The sequence below is a fragment of the Nestor notabilis genome, unplaced genomic scaffold, assembly GCF_000696875.1.
Source record: "Nestor notabilis isolate BGI_N333 unplaced genomic scaffold, ASM69687v1 scaffold14626, whole genome shotgun sequence".
Classification (NCBI taxonomy): domain Eukaryota; kingdom Metazoa; phylum Chordata; class Aves; order Psittaciformes; family Psittacidae; genus Nestor; species Nestor notabilis.
In genome coordinates this window covers 29,239-51,868 of record NW_009933426.1, presented here as the reverse complement: position 1 = coordinate 51,868, position 22,630 = coordinate 29,239, and the positions used below count along the sequence as shown (strand labels likewise).

At 53.1% G+C, this 22,630-nt stretch overlaps 1 protein-coding gene across 1 annotated transcript in view; it reads left to right on the top strand.

Moving 5' to 3' along the window:
- Window positions 1–551: 551 nt before the first annotated feature.
- The window catches only part of ZNF609 (zinc finger protein 609), a gene marked incomplete at its 3' end in the record, with an annotated part of 50,947 nt that continues 28,868 nt past the window's right edge, over window positions 552–22,630 (top strand). Inside the window, 1 exon segment of the mRNA XM_010016877.1 lies at window positions 552–1,298. Within this exon segment, the coding sequence (XP_010015179.1) occupies window positions 552–1,298 (747 nt within the window).

Here is a 22,630-nt window from a genome sequence, read left to right as displayed (position 1 = left end):
GGATTTATTTCCTACTGAGGCACTTGACTTCCCTGGCAAGCGGCTCTGGTGTGGACATGAGCCCTCCCCCCGGGTGGCATCAGCAGGAGAGGAATCAATCCTTCCTCCCAGGGGCAGCGCTCGATAATTCAGAGGGAAATGGTGAGCAGGGAAACGTGTGAGTAATGTCTTGTGGAGCCGAGAGCCATGACCTGCCAGGGCTGGTATTGATCAAGGGACCAGTGCCAGATGGCTGCTGCTGCTGTGGGGATGGCTGAGGAGCAGCCCCAGCCTGGGGATGGCAGCAGGAAGGTGCTGCCTCGTGCTGTGTGATGGGGATTTGGGAGGTTGGGGGCTTTCACCCTGTCCAGGACCACTTCTGCCTGCACGTTTTTCAAATCTGCCTGGCTGGGCTCTTCATGTGTAACCCTGTTCTCTTTGCTCTCCTTTCCAGCAGCGATGCCGTCACCTGGGCAGACCCCGACCACTGGAAACCCCCCAAGGACGTAGGTGACCCCCAGGGCGTGGAGGCAGGGAAGAGCCTTGAACTGTGAGGGGCCGTTAACTCTAAGATGTCCTTGAGCAGCGGAGCTTCCGGAGGGAAAGGAATTGATGCGAACCCGGTTGAGACGTATGACAGCGGGGATGAGTGGGACATTGGCGTAGGGAATCTCATCATTGACCTGGACGCTGATTTGGAGAAGGATCAGCAGAAACTGGAAATGTCAGGCTCCAAAGAGGTGGGGCTTCCGGCACCCAACGCGGTGGCAACCCTGCCGGATAACATCAAGTTTGTGAGCCCGGTGCCGGGCCCGCAGGGCAAGGAGGGCAAATCCAAGTCGAAAAGGAGCAAGACTGGCAAGGACAGTGGCAAGCCAACCCCAGGGACCTCCTTATTCACTCCCAGCGAGGGAGCTGGTAGCAAGAAGGAGGCTCAAGGACGCTCTGGGGATGGCGCGAACTCGGGCAGCTTGGTGCCTGCCGTCACCCCAAAGGGCTCAGAGAAATCGGCCAAGGCATCTCGTAGTGTGGCCGGCTCCAAGAAGGAGAAGGAGGGCGGCTCGTCCAAAAGCAAGAAGGAAAGGAGTGAAGGTGCAGGAGCTGCATCAGAGAAGGAGCCCAGCGTGCTGCAGCCCCTGGCCCTGGCAGTGAGGGTGGGACAGTATGATGGGGGACAGGGGACAGAGCCTACTGCTGCCGAGCAGCTTGGGAGTATAGCTATTGACACGGGAGCTGCACTCAATCCCTTGGGAGTTAAGTCGGAGCTGGAGGATGGGGAAAGCGAGTGCCGACAGCTGAAAAAGGTGAAGTCGGAGAAGGTAAGAGAGGCGTTGGGGAGTGGGTGGAGTGACGTTGCTGCTCAGCTCTGGTGGTTGCTCCTGTGCTGGGACATGCTGCTGTGGAGCTTACAGCAGGACCATGTGTCTTGTGCTGTTGGGGGGCAGCCTGGATGTATGGCTGGTGCCTCCTGGTTCTGGTGTGAAGATGGTGTGGCTGGTGATGTGCTGGGGTCCAGACATGGTGGTGGGAGAGCACTGGTCAAGCTGTGCACTAGCAAAGGGCCTGCAGTCACCGTGCATCAGGGCACCAGCCTGCCCTACCCTTGGGGATTTGGTTTTGTCGGTGCTGTGGCTGTGCCAAGCGGGTCTGAGCCTGTTCAGCTCCTGTGGGAGGAAACTGGGTTAATATGAAGGTGATATCCTAGTCCTGTGCCCGCTCCTGATGGGACAGGGCAGTGCCTGTTGCCCACCGTGCTCTGCTTTCGGGTGGCTTCACCTCGTGTGTCAAAGCTCCCTGCAGCTCCCAGGGGAGTTTATTTCTCTCTGGTTGCATCATTTGCAGAGAGGGGACCTTAATGTGTCAGTAAATGTGGGATCCCTGTGGGTGTGCAAACAAGCACAAGGTGCAGGGCTGACAGGAGTCACTGCCTCATTTCTTGGTCTGCTGTTGGTATGTGGGCTTTGTCCCACTTGTGACATTCAGCCTTGGGCTGACAGGTTGCCGTGGGAGATGTTTTTACATGTCATTCCTTGCTGACATGCAGCAGTGATGCTGTGCTGGTGAAGCTACTCTTCTAGGTCACTAGGGGTACTAAGAGCCCCTCCAGTGAATGGCCGTCTGTTCACACTTGGCTCTGGGGGCTGTGCAGCCAATTCTGGATGTGGCTGCTGGAGCAGGGTGAGCTTGTTTCTTCATGATCTCAAGTGAGGTGATTGCTCTGGGCAGATGGGGGAAGACTTTGAGTGCTTGGGGTTCTTCATGCTTGAAGCAGAAGCTCTTTGCACCAGCTGTTCTCGTGGTCTCGCTGGTCCGTGCCCGTGAAGCCACACGTTTGCTGTGTGGGGGGTGTGCATTTGGGGTGGCTCAGCCCTGGTGCTGCCAGAACATGCTGGGGTGTGGGGAGGGTGGCTGCCGGGCATCGGGGGGATGTTGCTGTGTTTGTAGCCGGGGATCCCAGTGCTGAGCACCGGCAAGGGCCATGTGGGGAATGCTCGGTGGCTTTGGGAAAGTTGCAGAGATTATTTTTAACATCCACAAAAAGAGCATATATGGAGAAAAGGCTGATGGGGATGGTCAGCCATGGGAGAAGAATTGCTAAGTAGGTCAGTGCTTCATGTGCTCAAGAGGAAGGCTCCTGGAGCAGGTGACTGAAGCCTGTAAAATCAAGGAGTGGTGTGAAGGTGATGTAGCCTTGTCCTTTCTGGCAGTGGAACCAGAGTGAATGAAACCAGGAAGAGGCGCAGGTGCTCTTTTGCATGGTGGACTTGAGTGCTACTGCAGAAACTGTGGATGCTGAAAGTTCACCAATGCTCTAGGGCACCTGGGTGAATTTGTGGAGGAGGAACCCATGGTGGGGTGTACAGGACAATGTCTTTTGGCTTGGAAAAAGCCCAAGGAGGGCTGGAGCTTGGGAAGTGGTTTGGGAAATATCTCAACATGTTTGGCTGTTATGTTCCTTCATAGCCATCTGCTGCTGGCTGCTGTCAAAACTGTGAGAGCTGGCTGGACCTTTGGTCGTGCCCTGCATGGCTTTGCCTGTGCTTTTAGTATTAAAGATTTCTTCCACTGATGCAGCTGCAGTAACCCCCTGCTGATAGAATTGCCAAAGTGAGGTGGGGATTGTGAAGAGAGGGACCAAACATCATGGACCTTGACAGGCTGGAAAAGTGGGCCCATGTGAACCTCATGAAGTTCAGCAGAGCCAAGTACAAGGTCTCACACCTGGGTTGGGGCAATCCCCACTGTTGGTTCAGAGCTGTAGGGGAATGGATTGAGAGTAGCCCTGTGGAGAAAGACCATGGGGTACTGGTGGATGATGAATTGGACATGACCTGGTGCTGTGCCCTTGCAGCCCAGAAAGCTGGTTGTATCCTGGGCTGTGTGACCAGCAGGTCAAAGCTCTTCCCTGTGAGTGTGCTGAGGCGCTGGCACAGGATGCCCTGTCCCTGGGTTGGACCAGGTTTGGTTGGACAGGGCTTGGAGCAACCTGCTCTAGAGGAAGGTGTCCCTGCCCATGACAGAGGGTTGGAACTGGATGAGATTTAAGCTCCCTTCCAACCCATGCTGTTCTATCATCTTCGTACAGATACCCTGTAAGGGTGGTTCTGCCATTTCAATTGTCCAGGTTCTGGTACAGCCACATGGATTAAGGCTCAGCCCAGAGGGTTGAGCCGTGTCTCGAGAAGTGGTTTAAGGTCTGGATTTGCAGGAAATGGTGTCACAATTGCACTCAGGAGGAACCATCAGCTCTCTTTTGTCAGCTAGATGGATTCCTTCGGTTCGGGAAAGCTGGGGGCGAGGAGAAGAAAGGTGTCTGCATGGTGAGAGGTGGGAAAGCAGTTTTATATCTTGAGGAAGAGCCTGAGGATGGGCTGATGGCTGATGAGATGGAGGTGGGCAGTGGTGTTGGGCTCTTCCTGTTTCCTGGAAGCTGCAGAGATGCCCTATATGGACTCTGAAGGACAAGTGAAGAGTGCAGGTACATGCTGGTGGTGACAGGGCAGCAGTAGTGCAGGGGGGCGAAGGCAGCTGGTTCCTGCAAGCCTGGGACAAACCCTCCCTGAGAAGCGAGAAACTTGCTCAGACCGAAACAGGAACAGCCGCAGTGTGACTCAGCCCAACCTTTGGTCTCCAGCAGCTTGTCCTCTGCTTAACCCTGTGCTGCTCCCACTTCCGGTTCAGACAGGGAGGCTGGACTCCATCTGAGGATGAAGAAAGAGAGACCATCTCTTCCTTCACCGGCTTCAGCCCAGGGTAGATGACCTCCCCGTACCTACGTGCATACTGAGCAGTCAGCCTCCAGCCAGGAGGTTTTGTTGGATCTCCTTGGCTGGATTAAAGAGCACTTTAGCAGCAAGTATTTTTCCTTGAACAAAGCGCCTCGGTGCCACAGTCAGCTTGCTCTTTGCCCCTCCTTCTGCTTTTGTGCTCTTTAAATGTCTCACTGTAAGATTTTGCAGCTCTCAGTCATTCTGAGTGCAGGAAAGAGCTTTGCTTTGGGATTTTTGGCCACCCTTTCATGTTTCGAGCTGGTGTGGTGTCCATGGGCGAGATCACCCTTGCTCTTGTGTCTGACACAGGGCAAGGTGACATGTCTGACATCATGACAGCAATAGAGCCTGTGGACACACACAGACCATGGGCTTGACAGGACATGTTTTGCCAGTGTGACCCCACAGCTCCTCTGGTTGCTGCTTCTGGGGTGAAGCCTTGGGAGCCGAATATCCCAAACACCCTTTTTCTAGGTACATATCTGGCCATATCCAGCCTGCTGTTGTGGCTTGCCCTGGCTTGTTGCATATCCTCCTGGAGCCTGATGCTATCACTGTGTTGGGACACAAGCATTAACATTGCCAGGGATGGGGCCGATCCCGATGAAGCCTGTTGGCAGTAATCGTGCTGAGACTGTCCAGACCCTCTGGGATGCGCTGAGCACCTACTGCAGGTTTGCCTCGGGCTGCGCTTTGGTACCTGAGCAGCTCCTTGCACCAGCCAAGGCTTCTGGACCCCCAGAAGACATTTAGGGCAGGAGCAGGAGCTTAGTACTTTTTGCAGCAGGGAGAAAAAATGAGCCTGTGCTAATACAGCATGTCTGGAGCATGCGGACCAGCAATTGGGACTGTCCCTGCTGTGTCAAGCAGTAAGCGACAGGTCCTTGGGCACCCTGGAGCTGAGGTTTGGTTCAGAGGGAACATCTGCTCTGGGTTTGCAGCTGTGCTTAGCAAAATGGCCGTGCATGGGGGAGTGGTGCCGGCCGGGCTGGGGAGCCCCTGTTACTGCCTGCCCCATGGCTGCTCCCATGGAGCTGAGCCGGCCCTGACTCTGGTCGCTGGGCATCCTGTGCTGTGCCAAGCCCCCTGCCCTGCACCCGCTCTGCAGCACTGGCCTGCCCAGGGCACGGTGAGCATTAGACAAAAGAGGTTCCTGACTCTTGGCTGCCGCTCCGGCTTTGTTGTGCTTGAGAGGTTGTTCAGTGGGAGGAGGCGGGTTTTTTTCTTCTCTTTTTTTCCCTCTCTCCTCTTGTGACAAGCGCCCAGATGCGACACTGCTGCAAACAACGGAAGGGCAAACAGAGCCCGCTGAGGCTCTGCTCTCCTGAAAGCCTCTCTGCGTCATGTGTGCTGCAGCTTCGGGCAGCAAGGAGGCTGCGTTCAGCAGTGACCCTCTGCGGGAGAGGGGCAAAAGCCACCGGGGCATTTTGTGCCCTGAATTTCACCCTTGACCAGAGTGTGGATATGCCCTGCATGTGCTCTTGGTGGCTCGATGGGAAGGCAACATTGTATGGTGAGGAACACTGCAGTGAATGGGCCCCAGAGCTGGTGTGGAAGTACACTGCTGGTGCTGTGGGAGGAGAGTGTGGTGCTGGAGGTGGTACTGGTGGCAGCTGCTAAGAAGGACATAGTCCCCAAAAATACATCCCTGGACTCTTCCTGGTGCTGCTGTCTTGTCCAGTGGTTTGCAGTGTGGCTGTGGTGTCGTCTATGCTGATATTCTTCCCCTAAACCCAAAGAGGCAAACCTGCGTGGTGTCCTCCGTGCTGTTCCTATAGCTGTGACTATGTCAGCCAGACGAGGACATGGGGTGACCCCCTGGTGCTGGGTGTCTCCCACCCATTCATTCTTTACCTGGAATCAAAGCACATCTGCCTCCTCTTTTTTAGCAATTTTTGGTGGAAGGTATGAGGTTTGGTGGTGGATGGAGCAGTGAGGGTTCAGGTGAAGAGGTGCTTGGATGACTCTGGCTTGAAGAGGTGAAATCTTCCTAGAAGGCAGTAGCTCTGTTAGGTCCAAGCGCAGCAGGAGATGGCTGTAGACTCTCTTGGGGACATTTCTGTATGTTGGATATTGCATTTGCTTCCAGCTTTGCACCTCAGAGTGAGTGATGCTTTGCTGTGGGCTTGGCTCCAACCTGAACGTGGAATGTGGCTGTGGAGATGTGGCTGCTCATCCTCTGCTGCTGCTTTACATCACCCTGCTAGTGGGTGTAAAGGGTTCCAGCTCTACTCTGGCGTCTTCTGTTGCAGTATCTTGGCCATCGCCAGCTTCTTGCTGTCCCTTAGTGCTTGTCCTCCTCTCCTTCGCTAGCTGATGGTGGCAACGGTACAGCAGTGCAGCTGCTTCACGTTGCACAGAGCTGTCCATGCATCCTTTTAGGACTTGATTTCACCCTCTACTGGCAGCTCTTTGTGTCTTGCTCCTGTACAAACTGGTTCAACTGTGGTTTGACCACTGAGCTCCCTGAGGAATGGTGTGGGAATGGGGAGCTGCTGTGCTGAGGGCTCAAGCCCTCTGTACACTGGGCACCTTCCATGCTTGCAGAAAAACCCAACACACTAGAACAGCTTTTCCCACCCCACATGTCAAGGCATCTGATGCAAGGCTTTGGCAAAACCCAGGCTGCTCTGAGCCTAGATGCCCATTGAGGTGAGGATGAAGAGGGCTCCTTTGCATTCAAGGTGGTGGTTTGGGAAGCAGAGTTGTTTGATGTCTTCCATTACCTAAAGGGGGATGACAAGAAATCTGGAAAGGGACCCTTTGCAACAGCCTGTGGAGACAGGACAAGGGGGGATGGCTTTAACCATTGAGATGAGCTCTTAGGTAGAAGTTCTTCCCTGTGAGGGTGCTGAGGCGCTGGCACAGGGTGCCCAGAGAAGCTGTGGCTGCCCCATCCCTGGCAGTGTTCAAGGCCAGGTTGGACACAGTGGCTTGGAGCAACCTGCTCTAGTGGAAGGTGTCCCTGCCTGTGGCAGGGGGTTGGAACTGGATGAGCTTTAAGGTCCCTTCCAACCCAAACCATTTTGTGGTTCTATGATGTGGGACAAAGCCGTGATGGGGTGTCATGGGCTGGTCCCAGCCTCACACTTCAAAGACGTGTTTGTGATTTTGACCCAGTTGTGATGTGCAGCGCCTGGTGGGTTTCCTTGTCTTGGAGTCAGAGTTTGGGCAGAGAAACTCCCAATGGAGGCATTTTGGTGAAAATAATTTTTGCTTTACAGCCACCCCAATGCTCCCTGCACCATCCTTCAGAGCTGTGCTGTTTTCTCCAGGCATTTTTAGGGCACGTGGGAAGCCCAGTGCTTTGGGTAGGGACCTGCTCATACTGACATCCCTGGGCAGAAGCCAGTTTTCTGCCATCCCAGTGCAGTTTCCCACCCCTCTCTCCACAGGGCTCGGCTCTTTCCGAGGAATGGCAGCTGGAGCAGCACTGGCAGCCCAAGGAAGTGGCGGGGGGTGGAGGCAGCTGCTGGCTCCTGCCTGCTCCTCTCGCCATGGGTTCTTCTCTCCAGCGGTGCTGGAATCAGTTGCCTCCAGAGCTGCTGACAGGGCTGTGTGGGGAGGCCTTGGGAATTACACCACTCCTTTCCTTATCGTCCCCGGACCCACTGCCCGGAGCCTTCTGCTCTAGGAACAAGGCAAGAAGGGGGCATGCAGCCAATGTGTCAAGAGCTACAAAGGAGGAAATTTGCCTCGTTCACTTAAAACCATGGGGTTAGTCTTTGAGTTTTGGCTCCTGCTGAGAGGATATTTATATGTGGGCTTTTTCTTTTTTTTATAACCACTAGATGTAGCAGGCCAGGAGCTTCAGCTGATCCCACCTCGGAAGCTTTTATACAGGAAAAATTGCCTCTCTTGCTGTTTGCTGTCCCGGCTGAGGGATTAGTTTTGGTGCCCATCAGTGTTGCTGTATCTTGTTTAATAGATCATTGTGCTGAAACGCAACCCAGTCTCTGCTGGAGTGGGAAGCGGGACCTGCATCAAGGTCACAGTGATAGGAAGTGGAGAAAACATCTCTCCATCCTGAAGACGGAGAGTGGAATGGCAGCGCTAGTGAGGAGGCTAGCTGGCAGAGAGGAGATGGTTTCTTTTTGCACCAGTTCGTTGGTGCAATTGACCTGCAGATCCGCCCCCCCAGTGCTCTGGTTAGAGATTTAGATGGGAAGGCTGGGGATGATTGGTGCTGCTGACTCATGGACCTGGTTTCTCTTCCCATGGAGACAGTAACTGCTTGAAATGGGTCAGATTTTGAGGCTAACTGGCTTGGGTAGACTCTCGTGTTTGTTGCTTTGCTCCCAGGCTGGCGCTGGCTGCTTATTAGCCTAATGACCCCCGTTACCCAGCACCATTTATCTGCGCAGTGAGATTTCTTTAAAGGAAGATCCATGCGTCTGGAGCGCTGTGTGACCCCAGAGGCTTCAAAACCTGGCGCCTGCTCCCACGGCCCTGCCGGGAGCTGATGCAGGGGGAGTTCGCCAGGAATAACCCACTAATGAGCAAAGCTGCTCCTGCACCGGCAGCAGGGAGGCCTTGGGAAGGGCTGCGGAGCAAAGCGCTGCCTGCTTTACCCTTCCTCTGCTTTTGAATTCTGGCTTGTGGGGCATTCGCCACCTTTTCCCTGTTTTCTCCAGGCATGGCATCTGTCGTGGTTTAAGCTCAGCCGGTAACTCAGAATCACACAGCCGCTTGCTCACTCCCCCTCCTTCTTCCTTCCCCCGCTCCCAGAGGGGTGAGGAAGAGAATCGAAAGAATGTAACTCCCACGGGTTGAGATAAGAGCAGTCCAGTAACTAAGGTATAATACAAACCACTACTGCTACCAATAATAATGATAATGGTAAGGGGAATAACAAGGGGCCTTCCTCGTAACTCCCCCCAGTTTCTATACTGGGCATGATGTGCTGTGGTATGGAATACCCCTTTGGCCTCAGAGATGTGTTGAGTGGAAGGAAGGGCACCTGAATATTCCGAGCTGATAGCAGGCAGCACCCTTGTGCAGGATAAAAGGCAGCTGGTCACGGCAATGGACTTTGTGAGGTGACTTTTTGTGATGTTCCTACCTCATGGTGATCAACGCCTGGAGCTTGAGGCCTCATTTACCCCAGGTCTCGTAGATGTGAAGCCAGCAGCTGGAGTCAGAGAGCTGGGGAGGACAGCCCAGGGCTGGAAAGGAATTGCTGGGCTCTGTAAAGATTTAAAGCCACCAGCAGCCCAATGATATGTTGTATTTGGTGACAACATCTGCTGGAGATATTCCTGTCCCTGTTACTCATTCCTGCCCACGGACTAGATCAGAGATGGAGCTGGTGTAAATAAACGTGGCCGGGGTTTTCTGGGGTGAGCTCAGGTCGTGGCTAGCACAGGGACATGGCTGGGATCATGGCAGCACCAGTGCAGCCAGGGCCGCACATGGGGGCTTTGCTGGGGCCATGCTGTGGTGTGAGGAGTCAGGGGCTCTGCCTGGCCTCTCGCGGGGCTTGCACTGACCTTGGCCAGCACCACTCAGCCCATGAGGGTGCGTAGTGCCTGTGCCATCCATCTCTCCTCCTCCCATGCCCTCAGCCTTGCCCCCGGCCAGCTGAGCGGTGCCAGCTCCATCCCCGCACACTGCAGACAGGATAGATCCCTTTGCAGGAAGGTGTTGACCACAGAGCTTTCATATGGTGTGGTAATGGCACATGCTCGTATCTGCTGATGTTTCCCTTGTGCTTGACACTGAAATTGGTTTAAACCTCAGTGAGTTGTCTAGATTTATTTTAAAATGCTGTCTGGCCCATGCTCACGTGGGGTCTCTTGGAGCGTGCTGCAGTGAGTGATGTGGAGAGCTCGCCTGCTTTGCAGGCTTAAGTTGCATTCTGGAGTTCACCACGTTTTAAGTCACATCAAGGTGATGGGACACCATGCAACTCAAAAGGGCTTTCATCTGGTGCTGAGGGAGCAAGAGGACCTGTTGGGACTCCTGGCTTTGGCTGCCCCTCCTTGATGTGATTGCAGGAGCCTCTGTGCTTAAGTTTCCCCCCTGGATTAGGGGAAATCAATCCCTACATGGATGGGATGCTCCCCTGTTAGGCATGAGCGTGGGCTTTGTCAAGGAGAGCACCCAAGGTGCTCTGGGTGGAGAAGGCACCATTACAGCTACAGGTCCTGTGGCTGTGGTGGTGTGTGTTTATCCTCCCAAGCCAGAAAGCAGCTCCATTCCAGGAACTCGCTCCCCTGTTAGCAATGTCAGTGTAATGTGGTGATCTTCCTTCCCCAGGTGCTATGCAAACGAATGTCCCCTGCATCCCCGTACTCACTGGGATGCAGGTACACTGCCGCTGGCACTGGGAACAGCCCCGCTCGTCTGTTTCACAGATGGACGTGGATGTTGTGGAGTGACCTGCATGCTGGGTGGCTGCCAAAGAGGACCCCGGGGCTTGGGCTCGCTCCTGGGATTTGTCACTGCTGGGCTGGAGGAGGCAGAGCAGCACCCAGTGGAGGTGTGGGACATGTTGTCCAAAAGGGGCTTGTTCCTGGGGGAGTGTGTCCCAAAAATAATGGGTACTGCTAGAGCTGGTGTTGGTGTCTGGATGATGCGTCACCAGTGTGGTGCAGCGAAGGGGCTATGTTGTCCTCATGATTCCATGCCGAGCATGGTGCATGCTGAGAGCCATGATTAATGTGACTGTGCCAGCTCCAAGCGAGTATTTCAAGCTGGTGCTGCTCTGCCAGCTTGGCATCCCAACCCACCCTCCCTGGCAGGACACACAGCCCCAAGTCTCTACTCTGTGTCCTCTTGACCCTTCACCGGTGTAGGCAAGGAAGGCCTGTTGCAAGGAGAAGGGAGTGAAGTCATGGGAGAAAAGGTGGGACACCAGTGCTGGAGCTGAGCTCCAGCAGCTAAGTGGGGAAGGGAGGCTTGGAAGCAGAGGGGAGATCCAGGGCTAGACCATGGGTGCTCCAGGGCCAGGAGAGATCACTTTGGGAGGCTGAAAAGGATCCTGTAAGGGGAGGATGGCCAGGCGCCAGTCAGCTCTTTGAAGTGGTAACTAAGTCATCAGGCATAGCTGGGGTGTGCTGGGTACTGGGAGACCAGCACATCTATAGGATGCCTTGTAAGTAGCGCGACGTTTCGGGTGCTGTTTGCTGTTTTGTGGTTGAAGGGGAGGAAGGCAACGATGTGTATATATCACAGAGCTGAGCAGCTTGCTAACAGGAAGGTTTCTTTTTTTTGCTTAGCATTAACATTTCAAGGTACAGGAACTCTAGTGTTTTATGGTCTTCCAGGCTGGCTATTAATACTCTGCTTTGTGTACAGGGGAAAGGGAGCTGGAGGGGCTGAGCTTTGAATATCCCTTTGAAGGAAACCAGCCTTTTGGTAGGAACCCTACAGCCACAAGCAGAGCGTTTCTTAGCTGCCCTGACCTGGGGAAGAGTTAAAGCCCCTTGGTAGCAGGGGGAATGAGTGGTTCAGCTCTCAGGCTGTGCTCTGTAGGGACTGGATCTTGCATCAGAAAAGCAGAGGCTGCACATGAAACCACCTTCCAGTGTAAAGGTGGTTGAACATGCCATGGCTTTGCTGGATTGCTGCCTGGGTTGTTTGTGGAGCCACATCCAAGGAAAAGGCCCTGCTTTTGAGGGCCTCACAGCCTGTGCTCCTCTGCTCCATCCTGCAGATCACAAAAGTAGGAGCTGTCTGTGTTCCCTGTGATAGGTACCTCAGGGGTAGCTAATGATAGCTTGGACCAGCCTGTGTCCTGTCCACATGGCCTTTAAGTAGGTTCAGTGTTAACCTGTTCCCCCAAGGACGTAAGGAGGTGCATGGCATTAAAAAGTGGAAATGTTGGGATTTCCAGGCTATGTACTCCTTGGCTCCTGGCAGGAGCTCCTCCCTCTGTGGGCCCTTCAAAGGCAGAAGGCATGCTGGAGAGGGCAGCGGCAGATCCGGTTCTGGTTTTTCTTGTTGTGTGAACAGCAAGTGGCTCTTTTGGAGTTCCTGTTGTGCCACCTCCGTACCCAGCTCTCCAGTGTGCTCAAGCTCTGGGGTCAAACACTTTCCCTCAGGGAAGGAGCTCTCCTTAGCTGCCCCTGGCTAGGAGGACTGGTAAGATGCACCACATCTTCATGGTGTCCCCATGGTCTCCAGCTCTTGTCTGCAGGAACAAGAGCCACTAGACTTGCAGGTGCCTGTTGTTTCTGGGCAAGAAACCAACAGCTTCATCCTCCAGGCCACTGAAGCAGCCAGATTTTCTGGACAATTGGAGGATCCAGTTTGCTGCAGATCCCAAGCTGGTAGCACAAGGAGCCCGTGATGAGAGGTTGGCTCCTCTTTCAAAGCCACCATCATTAAGCTGGGGTGGGGGACCAGGGTTTTGGTGAATGGGACCAGGGTTTCTGGGCATGGAGACCTGTGTTACAGTGCTGTGCCTTGCTCCTTACCCACTGCTCCACTGTTGTGCATTATCCAAAAGCTTTTGGGAAGAATCCTCCCTGGTCAACCTGCTTTGAACGTGGCACTAAAGCAGTGCCTGGCGAGAGTGCCTCAGCAGCCCATGCTGACTGACTGATTCTCTCCTCCCACTAGTGAGCAAGGTCATTAATACCCAGTCTCCTCTGGGAGCTGGTGGTCTGATACGGGAAGAGAATCGCTTTCAATTTCCCATTGATCCTAACGAGCCAGTGTGGGAGTCGATGGCGTGGCTGTCAGTGGCTACGAGCTCTGGCACTCGGTGCCGCTCTCGGGTCTGGTTTACTCCTCAGTTCTAGGAAATAGAATAAAGAGAAAAGTACTTAGGAGGATTTTAATCAGAACTTGGCAGAAGAACTGAAGGAAACACAAGAAATCTTCTGACAAGCGTGCTTCATGCTGAGATCGCCGATGAATGGAAAGGGCAGAGACGGGGCCGTGGCTCAGGAGGCTTGGGTTTCTTCTTGCCACTTTAATGTTTTTTCCTGCCTGCCTCAGGCTCGGTGGGAGGAGGGAGAAAATAAGCTTCCTTCAGCGTACTGAAGACTTGCTGTCAGCTGGAAGTGAGGCAGAGCAAAAGTTGATGAAAGTTGTCCCAGACCTGCTGGTGATGACTGGTGTGGCTGAGGAGAAGGTTGCTAAAGTTGTAGTAGTGGTGGCCTTGCACACTGGGGCAGTGGTGTGAAACGGTTGGATTTCTTCAAGAAGTTGACTTGGCAGGCTGAAGGATTAGGCTCATGTGAATCTTGTGAAGTTCAACAGGGCCAAGTGTAAGGTCCTGCCCCAGGGTCGGCGCAATCCTCAGTGTTGTTGCAGACTTGGGGGGGTGAATGGATTGAGAGCAGCCCTGTGGAGAAACCCTGTGGGTACTGGTGGGTGATTGAATGGGACATGAGCTGGCACTGCTCTCATCACCCCAGGCAGGAGCCAGTGTGGCTCTTGGCCAGCCTGGGCTCTGTCGAAAGAAGCATGGCCTGTGGGTCAAGGGAGGGGATGCTCCCTCTTTGCTCTGGGGAGACCCCCCCTGCAGTCCTGCTTCCAGCTCTGGGGTCCCCAGCACAACAAGGATGTGGAGCTGTTGGAGCAGGTCTGGTGGAGGGCTGTGAAAATGGTCTGAGGGTTGGAACAGCTCTGCTCTGGAGACAGGCTGAGAGAGCTGGGCTGGTTCAGCCTGGAGAAGAGGAGGCTCTGCGGAGACCTTATTGCATCCTTTCAGTGTATGAAAGGTGTTCATAAGACAGATGGAGGGAGACCTTTAACCAGGGCCTGCAGCGACAGAACAAGGGGCAACAGTTTTAAACTGAAAGAGGGGGGGTTTAGGTTGGCCATAAGGAAGAAATGTTTTCATGCTGATGGTGATGAGACACTGGAAGAGGTTTCCGAGAGAAGTCGTGGATGCTCCATGACAGGAAGTGTTCAAGACTGGGTTGGATGGGGCTTGGAGCAACCTGGTCTAGTGAAAGATGTCTCTGCCCATGGCAGGGGGTTGGACTAGAGTCTTTGAAGGTCCCGTCCAACCCAAACTGTTCTGTGATTCTGTGGTGCTAAGTTGCTGATGGTAAATGCTGTTGGGAGTGAGAAATGCTGCTGTGACGTTCAAAGCCCTTGTGGGTGACATCTGGGTTCAAACTGAGGCATATGTGAGGGGTGTCTCCTTGCTTGGACAGACCTGTTGCTGTCATACGAGATTAATCTTAGCTCTCCAGACCCTCACTTAGAGCTGACGGTGAGTTTCCCATAACAGCTTCTCAGCTCAAGTTTCTCCTTTTGGGGTTTGGCTCAGCTGTAACTACTTCTGTAAATGGTTATTTTGGAAAATGTGATTAAAATCCCATGGAGTGGCACGAGGAGTTTGACCATTTAGGGGAAGGAGAGCTGCAGGAGTGGTTCTTTCTGTGCTTGTCCTCCAGATGTGTAACCCAAACCAGCTTTTATTTTCTGAGTCCCGGTGAGGTGAATGTGGAGTTTTGGTTTCTGAGTGTGGGCCTGGCGCTGCTGAGCAGAACCCCCCAAAGTTGTGTTTATTTGTAAAGGGCTCCTCAAGACCACGTTGTACCAGTGCTTTTGGTTTATTGATATTTCAACATCTGGACTGTTTTCCTGAAGGTACTTTGATTCAAGAAGAGGTTAAGGGAGTGAGAACTGTTCTGATAAAGTTGCCAAAAATAATCTTTGCTTGAGACTAAGTACCACTCTCGGGACTTTCTCTTGTACAGCAATTTGTGGGTGAGCCCACTGAACATGCTCCAGTTGGTCGCTCCTTCTGGGGGTTAGAGGACTATAAAGTGTTTGAGTTTGTCATGTGCTGTGTGAGGTCATCTGGTGGTGGTCAGGGAAGTTAGAGCAAGTTGTGGTTGAGGTGGCCGAATCCTTGAGAGGAAGGATCTGTGTGCACATGATTGGATTGACGGGAACAGTCTGGAACCTGCTGATGCACACATCCATCTTCCTCACCCCCTGCAATGAGTTGCTTTTGCTCCTTTAACATCTGATCCTGTGACAAGCTGACAGAACAAACCTGATAGCTGGCACAGCTTTAGGTGTTGAGGATGCAATGGTGACAACATGATAGGGATGATCTTTAAGGTATTGTATGAAGAACCATCTGTAAAGTAAGCTGGTGCAGCACTGGAGTGTTTGGTTCTCAGCACCTGGGAAGTGCAGAGCTGAGTGGAGTGCTGCAGTTTAACTCTGCCCCCTCTTCATGCTCCTTCTGGCAGTGTTTTTGCTGAAATCCCATGTCCGTATGCTGTGACTTTGTTTGACAACTTGTGCAGTGAGAGGGAGCTACGTCTCTTCCTTGATGAGATGTGTAGGTACAGGCAGCATGTGTCCTCCAAAGTTGTGTGGCCCTGAAACAAAATAATGCTTCTGATGCCATCTGCTTGTAGGGGGCAGAGTTAGATCTGATGAAGGAAACTTAACATGCTCCCCTGGCTTGCAGGAGATCCAGTCCTGGCTCTGTGCCGTACCATGCCTCTCCCAGAGGACTTGGGTTGGTTTTATGGGGTCAATTCACGATTAACTGAATATAGACAACTCTTAAGGTGCTATTAAGAAAAGTGTGCTTGAATGAGAACTTTCTTCTGAACCTCTTGGCTGGTGGCTTTCGTATCCTGTCAAGCCTTAGGGTTCATGTTTTGTAGGTGAGACGTTCCTGGTGAGAACATCAGTGGCTGTCATGTCCTGTTGAGTAATATGCAAAGCCAGGCCTTGAGCGTGCCTGTGCTTGAGTTCAGTTCAAACAACAAGCAGCTTTGGAGGGAGCAGGAGCGAGACGTGGTTACAAATAGAGAGGGTGGCACCACCAACGGTGAGCAGAAGATTAAAGTCATGACCAATAGCCTTGACTCCATAAACCGTTTTGATGCTAACTTGGAGGAGATCATATTGGTGGGACGCGTGTTCCTTTCCAGGGACTTCTTTTGGCTTCAGAAACAAGGACTGTGGGAAGCACCATCAGGCTTGGTGGTCCTGCCCACAGAGCTCCTCAAACGCACCTGTGCTGGGCAGGAGCCACACTGCCCAGGGTAATGGAGCAGAATGGGCAGCCTGGCTCTGGAGACTCACTGGAGGACTCCAGCTGTGTTGTAACTCAGCAGGGCTGAAAGCAGCCTCTTCCATCTGGGCCAAGATTTGCAGAGGCTTCATGGACCTGTCCTGGTGCTGGGCTGTGCCACTGCTCCGGTGTCACGATGATTGCTGTTGGCAGGCAGGTGCCCCAGCACACGGGGCAGCTCCTGCAGCTCGTGCATTCTGGGGGCAAATGCTTCTGGCTTTTACTGGACTGAAATGTAAACCTCAGCACAGGGCTACTCGTTAGGCTTGGAAAGATATTTGAGTGTCCAACACTTTATCTGGGTGGTGAGGCCCTGGCAGAGGCTGCCTAAAGAAGTGGTAAATGCCCCATCCCTGGCAGTGTTCAAGGCCAGGTTGGACAGAGCCTTGTGCGACATGGGTTAGTGTGAGGTGTCCGTGCCTGTGGCAGGGGGTTAGAACTGGATGATCTTAACGTCCTTTCCAACCCAAACCATTCTGTGATTCTGTGATGTTGTTTCTTATGGAGAAGTGTGTATTTTTGACTGAAATGTGATGAATTTGGTGAAGGTTTTGGTTCTCTCTCAGCAGGCACTCTCTGTGTGGGGAGGAGTCTTTTACGTGTGCATGTTTTTCACTAGCAGAATGTGGCCAGGGCCGTTTGCAGCCTGGTGGCATTTTGGTGGGTAGAAGTTGGCTGCTGGAGCAGAGCTGCCTGGGCTTCACTTTGCAAAGGAGTAGCTTTTTGTGGGAGGCAGGAGGACTGCCTTGGGCTTGCAGCTTGATCTGAAGGGTCATCCTTGAATCACAGCGGGATGTGGGATGCTGGCACGTGGATGTGAGTGCTGACTGCTTCAGTGCCGCTGCCATTCTCTCCCGTTGTCCTTGTGAGGGAAGCAAGGGAACTGGAGGAGCCAGGGATATGTGGGGATGGGGGCAGTGTTGGGGTATTGTTCTGCTTTGGGATCTCCAGTGTTGCCTATTATCCTGAACCACTTTCAGCCAAGCCAGGTTTCAGGAGACAGCTCTCTGGATACCACAGATACTTGGTTATGATCTCTTGGAAGATGAGAGATCTCAGAGCAGAGCTTCCCCACATAAAGTTTGTGTTCAGCCTAAGCTTGGCCATGGGAACTTTCCTGCCTATTTGTGTGGTCACCAGAGTTTCCCTGTACACCGGAGGTGTCCTGCCTTCTCCTGGCCACCTCTTCCCACACTGATGCAGAAGGGTTTTTGCAACCATGTGGGGAACTGTGTCAGGGAAATGATCCTGTTAAAAGCTGTGCTTAGCAACATCTAAAGCAGGTTTTAACCAGGTGGTTTCCCAACGCTGCACGAATGCTGTGTTGGTAAAAGACCCAAAGGCCAGGGTAGGAATGGGCAACCTTGGATGGAGTGTGGTGGGATTGTTTCTTCTAGTAGTGATGCTGGTCCTTAAAAACTTGCAGAATGTGGCCTGTTTTGGTAAGCAGCTGTAGGGACAAACCTGTCTCCTGCTGGGATTCTGGCTGGTGAGGCTTTGTTTTCTTCCCGGGGAGCCCAGTCTGGCTGCCTTGCAGATGGGTTGATGTTCTGAAGGTCATGGTGCCTCCTTGCCATGCTTTTGGGAGGTTCCTTCTCTCCCAGTGCAAAGGGCTGTGGGCGCAAGGGGAGTGCCAAAGCTGCACCGCACCCATGCCCATCCTCGCTGCCCGCGGCAAGGGGGGGTCTTCAATAATCCTGACTAATCCTTTAATCTGTATCAACACTGATAGGTATTAAAGCAACAGATAAGGTTCAGAGCATGGCTTGGAGCTCAGCGATATCCCCACCCTCTTCCAGCTAAAGCTGGGTTGATTGCGCTTTCTCTTAAGGGGACCATGCCTGTTTGCTGAGCAGCTGGAGTGGGTTGAGAGGGTGGATTAGCTGCTCCCAACTAGAGCTTGCCCTTGTTGCTGGCCCCAGCTTGCCAGACAAGTCCATCGATCTGTCTGCGTATGTTTCCTGTGCTTGCTGGAACGACCTCCCTCCACTTGCATGTTTCTCCACTGATCTGGAGCAGATCTGCTTCCTGCTTTTATCTCTTATGTCCACCTGGATATAAGCCTGATTTGACTGTAAACACTCATGGAGTATTTAGGCAACAAACCCTGGATCTGCTGATGCTGCCAATGTGTGGTTCCTTGCTGCCTGCTGCTGTGTAGCAGGATTTCACTCCTACCCCACCTCCTGGCCAGGACTCCCACCACCATGTCCTTCTCCAGGCCTTCTACACTCTGTTGTGCACCTTTACTAATGACTGAGGTCTGGGTTGTTCTCACTTGGTACTGTACATGGGCACCTTCAGCTCCCTGAATGATCAATGTGTGGAGGTGACACTCCAGAGCTGGCTGTCCTGGATTTAGTGAGCAGCAAACCAAGATTGTTAATGCTGGGAAGAGCAGCACTGGTTGAATTCACTATACAAAGCAAACTGTCCCTGTTGTTTTTGCTGTCATAGGCGCATCCCTGCCCTTTCCCTGTCCTCTTCCAGCTTCTTCCCATACTCATGGTATTCCTCAGAGTTTGCCACCCGTTCCCTCATCAGCAAAGCCCGTGGTTAATCCTTCCCTCAAATCCCTTAAGCTGTCAGCAAACAACCCCCTTCTTAAACTTCTAGCACGCAAGCTTGGCTGGGACAGAGCCTGGCTCACAAGCCCAAGGATTTACTTTTGTTCCCAGGTCGTCAGCTCCTGGTCCCATTGCTCCTGGTCCGATTGCTCCTGGTCCCATTGCTCCTGGTCCCATTTTTGGCCAGCACTGGAAGCTCCCCTACCATTGCTGTGGAGCAGTGGGTGGCTTGCTCATGTGTGGCCTGCAGTGATGTAAAAATGTTCAGGTTCGTAATTACCTAATGACAGGTTCCCATGTGTTGTGGTGTTGGAAGTTGCAGGTGAAGATTTGTTGCTCAAATTCCATGCGGCTGAGGTCTCGCCTCTCTGAATCACAGAATCAACCAGGAAAAGACCTTGGAAAAGACCTTCAAGATCAAGTCCAACCGTTCCCAGCACTGCCAAGGCCACCACTAACCCATGGCACTGAAGCCTCGTCTACACGGTGTGTGAACACTTTCAGGGACAGTGACTCCACCCCTCCCTTGGGCAGCCTGTTCCAATGCCTGAGCACCCTCTGGGGAAGGAATTGTTCCTCAGCTCCATCTAAACCTTCCCTAGAGCAGCTTGAGGTCGTTTCCTCTTGTCTCATCCCTTGTTCCTTGGGAGCAGAGACCAGCCCCCTGCTGGCTCCATCCTCCTGTCAGGCAGTTGCAGAGAGCGATAAGGTCCCCCTGAGCCTTCTCTTCTCCAGACTAAACTCCCCAGGTCCCTCAGCCATTCCTCATCACACTTGTGCTCCAGGCCCTGCACCAGCTCCAGTGCCCTTCTCTGGCCCCGCTCCAGCACCTCAATGTCTGAGGAGCTTCCTGTCCCACGGGGCAGCGTGTGTTGGCCTCACTTCTGGTCTTTGTGGGCTGGACATGCAGCTGGTGGGACCAAAATGGGCTAAAAAAACTAGAATAAAGCCTTTTCTATAGGCATGGTTATGTCTCTGCACCCGAGCTCCCTAATCTTTGTGTTACACTCAGTGATGATCATGGTGCCTTGACAGTTTGTCTCTTCCAGGTTTGTTCATTCCTTCAAAACCCAAGCTTATATCATTTGGGCTTTATTTTCATCAGTGATTAGCTTGGATGCTTCAGATGTTGCATGTCTTCTTTTGGGGGATCTTTGTATATCTTCTCCTTGGAAAATCGGTGTCCTCGGGCATCTGGCAGAACTGAAGGGAACAACACAACCGTTGAGCAATTTTCTAAGTCTCAACCTGCACATCTTGGGTCTCCCTGTAATTTGGTTTCTCTCTTAAAACTGGATGAAATATGCTTCAGAAATGATGGGATTTGCATTGCACTTGCTCTCCAGGGCTGTCAAACAAGCGTTGCAAACCTTTTCCCACTCGTGATCCCAGGAGAAAGAAAGGCTCCGAGACTCCCTGAGGAATATCAAATGGCATCTTGCTGTGGAGTGGCTGCATCTGGGGATTACTTGGTAAAACAGAAGGAAGGGAAAAAAGGTTAATATGGCGTTGGCAGCTGACATCAACAGAGCTTGTGTCCTTCAAGCTGCTGTGGTTCAGCCTGGCCGCTCTCGGCTGACTCGGGTGCAGGTGGCTCTCAGCTTATCCCTCTGGTCTGTGGAGGAAATGGGATTTGGAGGAAATACCTCATTAAGTTTAAATTTCTGAGAAATTAATTTCTTAAAATTGATTTAAACCCCCCAAACAAACAACACGACAGTGTGGTTGTTAGCAAGGGCTGATTGTAGAAGCCATGTGGCTTGTGAGAGCAGACCTGGGAGCACCCTCTCCTCACACAGGCTGTTCTGCTTCTTGTTCCTTGCCTGGAATAGGGGCTGCTCAGCTCCCTGTGGGATTCACGGAGCAGCCAGCTCTGCTTCTGAAGCCTGTAACGCCACGAAAGCCCTGGTGCTGAATTTCGGGTGCGTGGAGGTGGGAGAACACCCATGGGCAGGCGTCAGGCAGCTGCAGAGCTGCTCCCATGAGCGATGCTCCTGCCTGCCCGTTGCCATCCCTCTTTCCAGGAGCTCCTGGGAGGAGCAGCCTCCAGTTATTACATGCTTTCACGCATCTGATGTGCTGGCTCACCTTCCACCAGCAAGCAGGGGCTTGAACAAGAGCTGGTTGCCTGCATCTGCGTGGCTTTACTTATTTATTTGACAAACAAGCTGGGTGATCCGGGTCTGGCTGCTGGCACCATGGCTTGCAGCATATGACAGCTAATGGGCCTGGCTCCCTGCCTGCTGAGGAGGTGAGGCTCCTATCCATGTGTGACCTGGAAAAACACGTTGGCTTTATAAATCACTGCCTGCTGCTGCCGGTGCCTCGTGCCTCCCTCCTGCTTCTTGGCAAATACAGTATCTACCGTGAAGCTACTGCTTGCTCCTCGTGCTGGGCGAGCGTGCTGCTTGTGATCGGTGTACTGGGGCGGCAGAGCAGGTAGGGCTTCTCCTCCAGGCCCCTCTCCTTTTTTAACATGGTTTCTCAAAGGATGAGCACAGAAAGTAACTCAGATAAACTGGAGGCACAGGCTGGGCTGCACCCCAGAGTGTGAGCAGCAGGCCGAGGGAGGAGATTCTCCCCCTCTGCTGCACTCTGGGGAGACCAGACCTCTCTGGGAAGATCTTAGAGTGGCTCCCAGTGCCTAAACGGGCTGCAAGAAACCAGGAGAGGGGCTTTGGACAAGGGCCTGTAGGGACAGGCCAAGGGCAATGGCTTTAACCTGCCAGAGGGGAGATTGAGCTGAGCTCTGAGGCAGAAGCTCTTCCCTGTGAGGGTGCTGAGGCGCTGGCACAGGGTGCCCAGGGAAGCTGTGGCTGCCCCATCCCTGGCAGTGTTCAAGGCCAGGTTGGACACAGGGGCTTGGAGCAACCGGCTCTAGTGGAAGGTGTCCCTGCGTGTAGCAGGGGGTTGGAACTGGATGACCTTCAAGGTCCCTTCCAACCCAAACCATTCCGTGGTTCTAGGCTTCTTCTTATGGACAGGACTATGATTCTTCTTATGGACACAAGGACTGCAGCCCAACCCCAACCAACAGCCTAAATCTCTAAAGGCCAAGGATCAATGAGTGAAGGATGGTTTTGCTGTAGCAAAGTTTCTTTTTTGACTAATTGCCTGGTGCTCAGCATTGGGGTGCATCAGGTTTCCAGCTTGTGGGGGTTGAACTGCACCAGATCTTCACTCATCTGCTGTGATCGGTCACAAACTGTCCCAGGAGCAACCACATCCTGGAAATGGGCTCTGTGCCTCATCTTTTTTCTACAAACAGTGACATGAACGCAGTAGAACATGGTGGTGTCTCCTTTGGGGTTGCCCAGTGGGCTGTTCCTGTGGGTATTCTCAGAGAGAAGCCTCTGCTGCCGGCTGAGCCTTTCCTGCCACCTCCTCACCCTAGCTGGTGGCTTTCCAGCAGAGTGGCTTGTGCCTCTTCTCCAAGTGTAAGGGCATTCAGAGCCCTGTTTGTTGGATGGTTTTGAAGCCACCAGCAGGTTTGCTAACAAGCAGGAGGAGGGATTGGGTCTGGCCAAGGGTTTTGCTTGGCTTGATGTGTTACCAGTGCTGAGTTGTGAGGTGTCTCAGGCTGCCCTGTGAAGCATAGGGAGCAGGAGGGCGATGAATCCACAGCTCTGCACTGGTTTGTTCATGAGCCAAAAGCCATTTTCTGTTACTGTCCGAAGTGCAGCAGGACCTGCTTGGTGTGGCACGGCCAGGCCCTGAGCTGTGTGAGTACTGGCAGTCCCACACTCACTGATCAGAGCAGAAACTTCCCATAGCGCTGTATTCCAGCAGCAGGAGCTCTGCCGGTT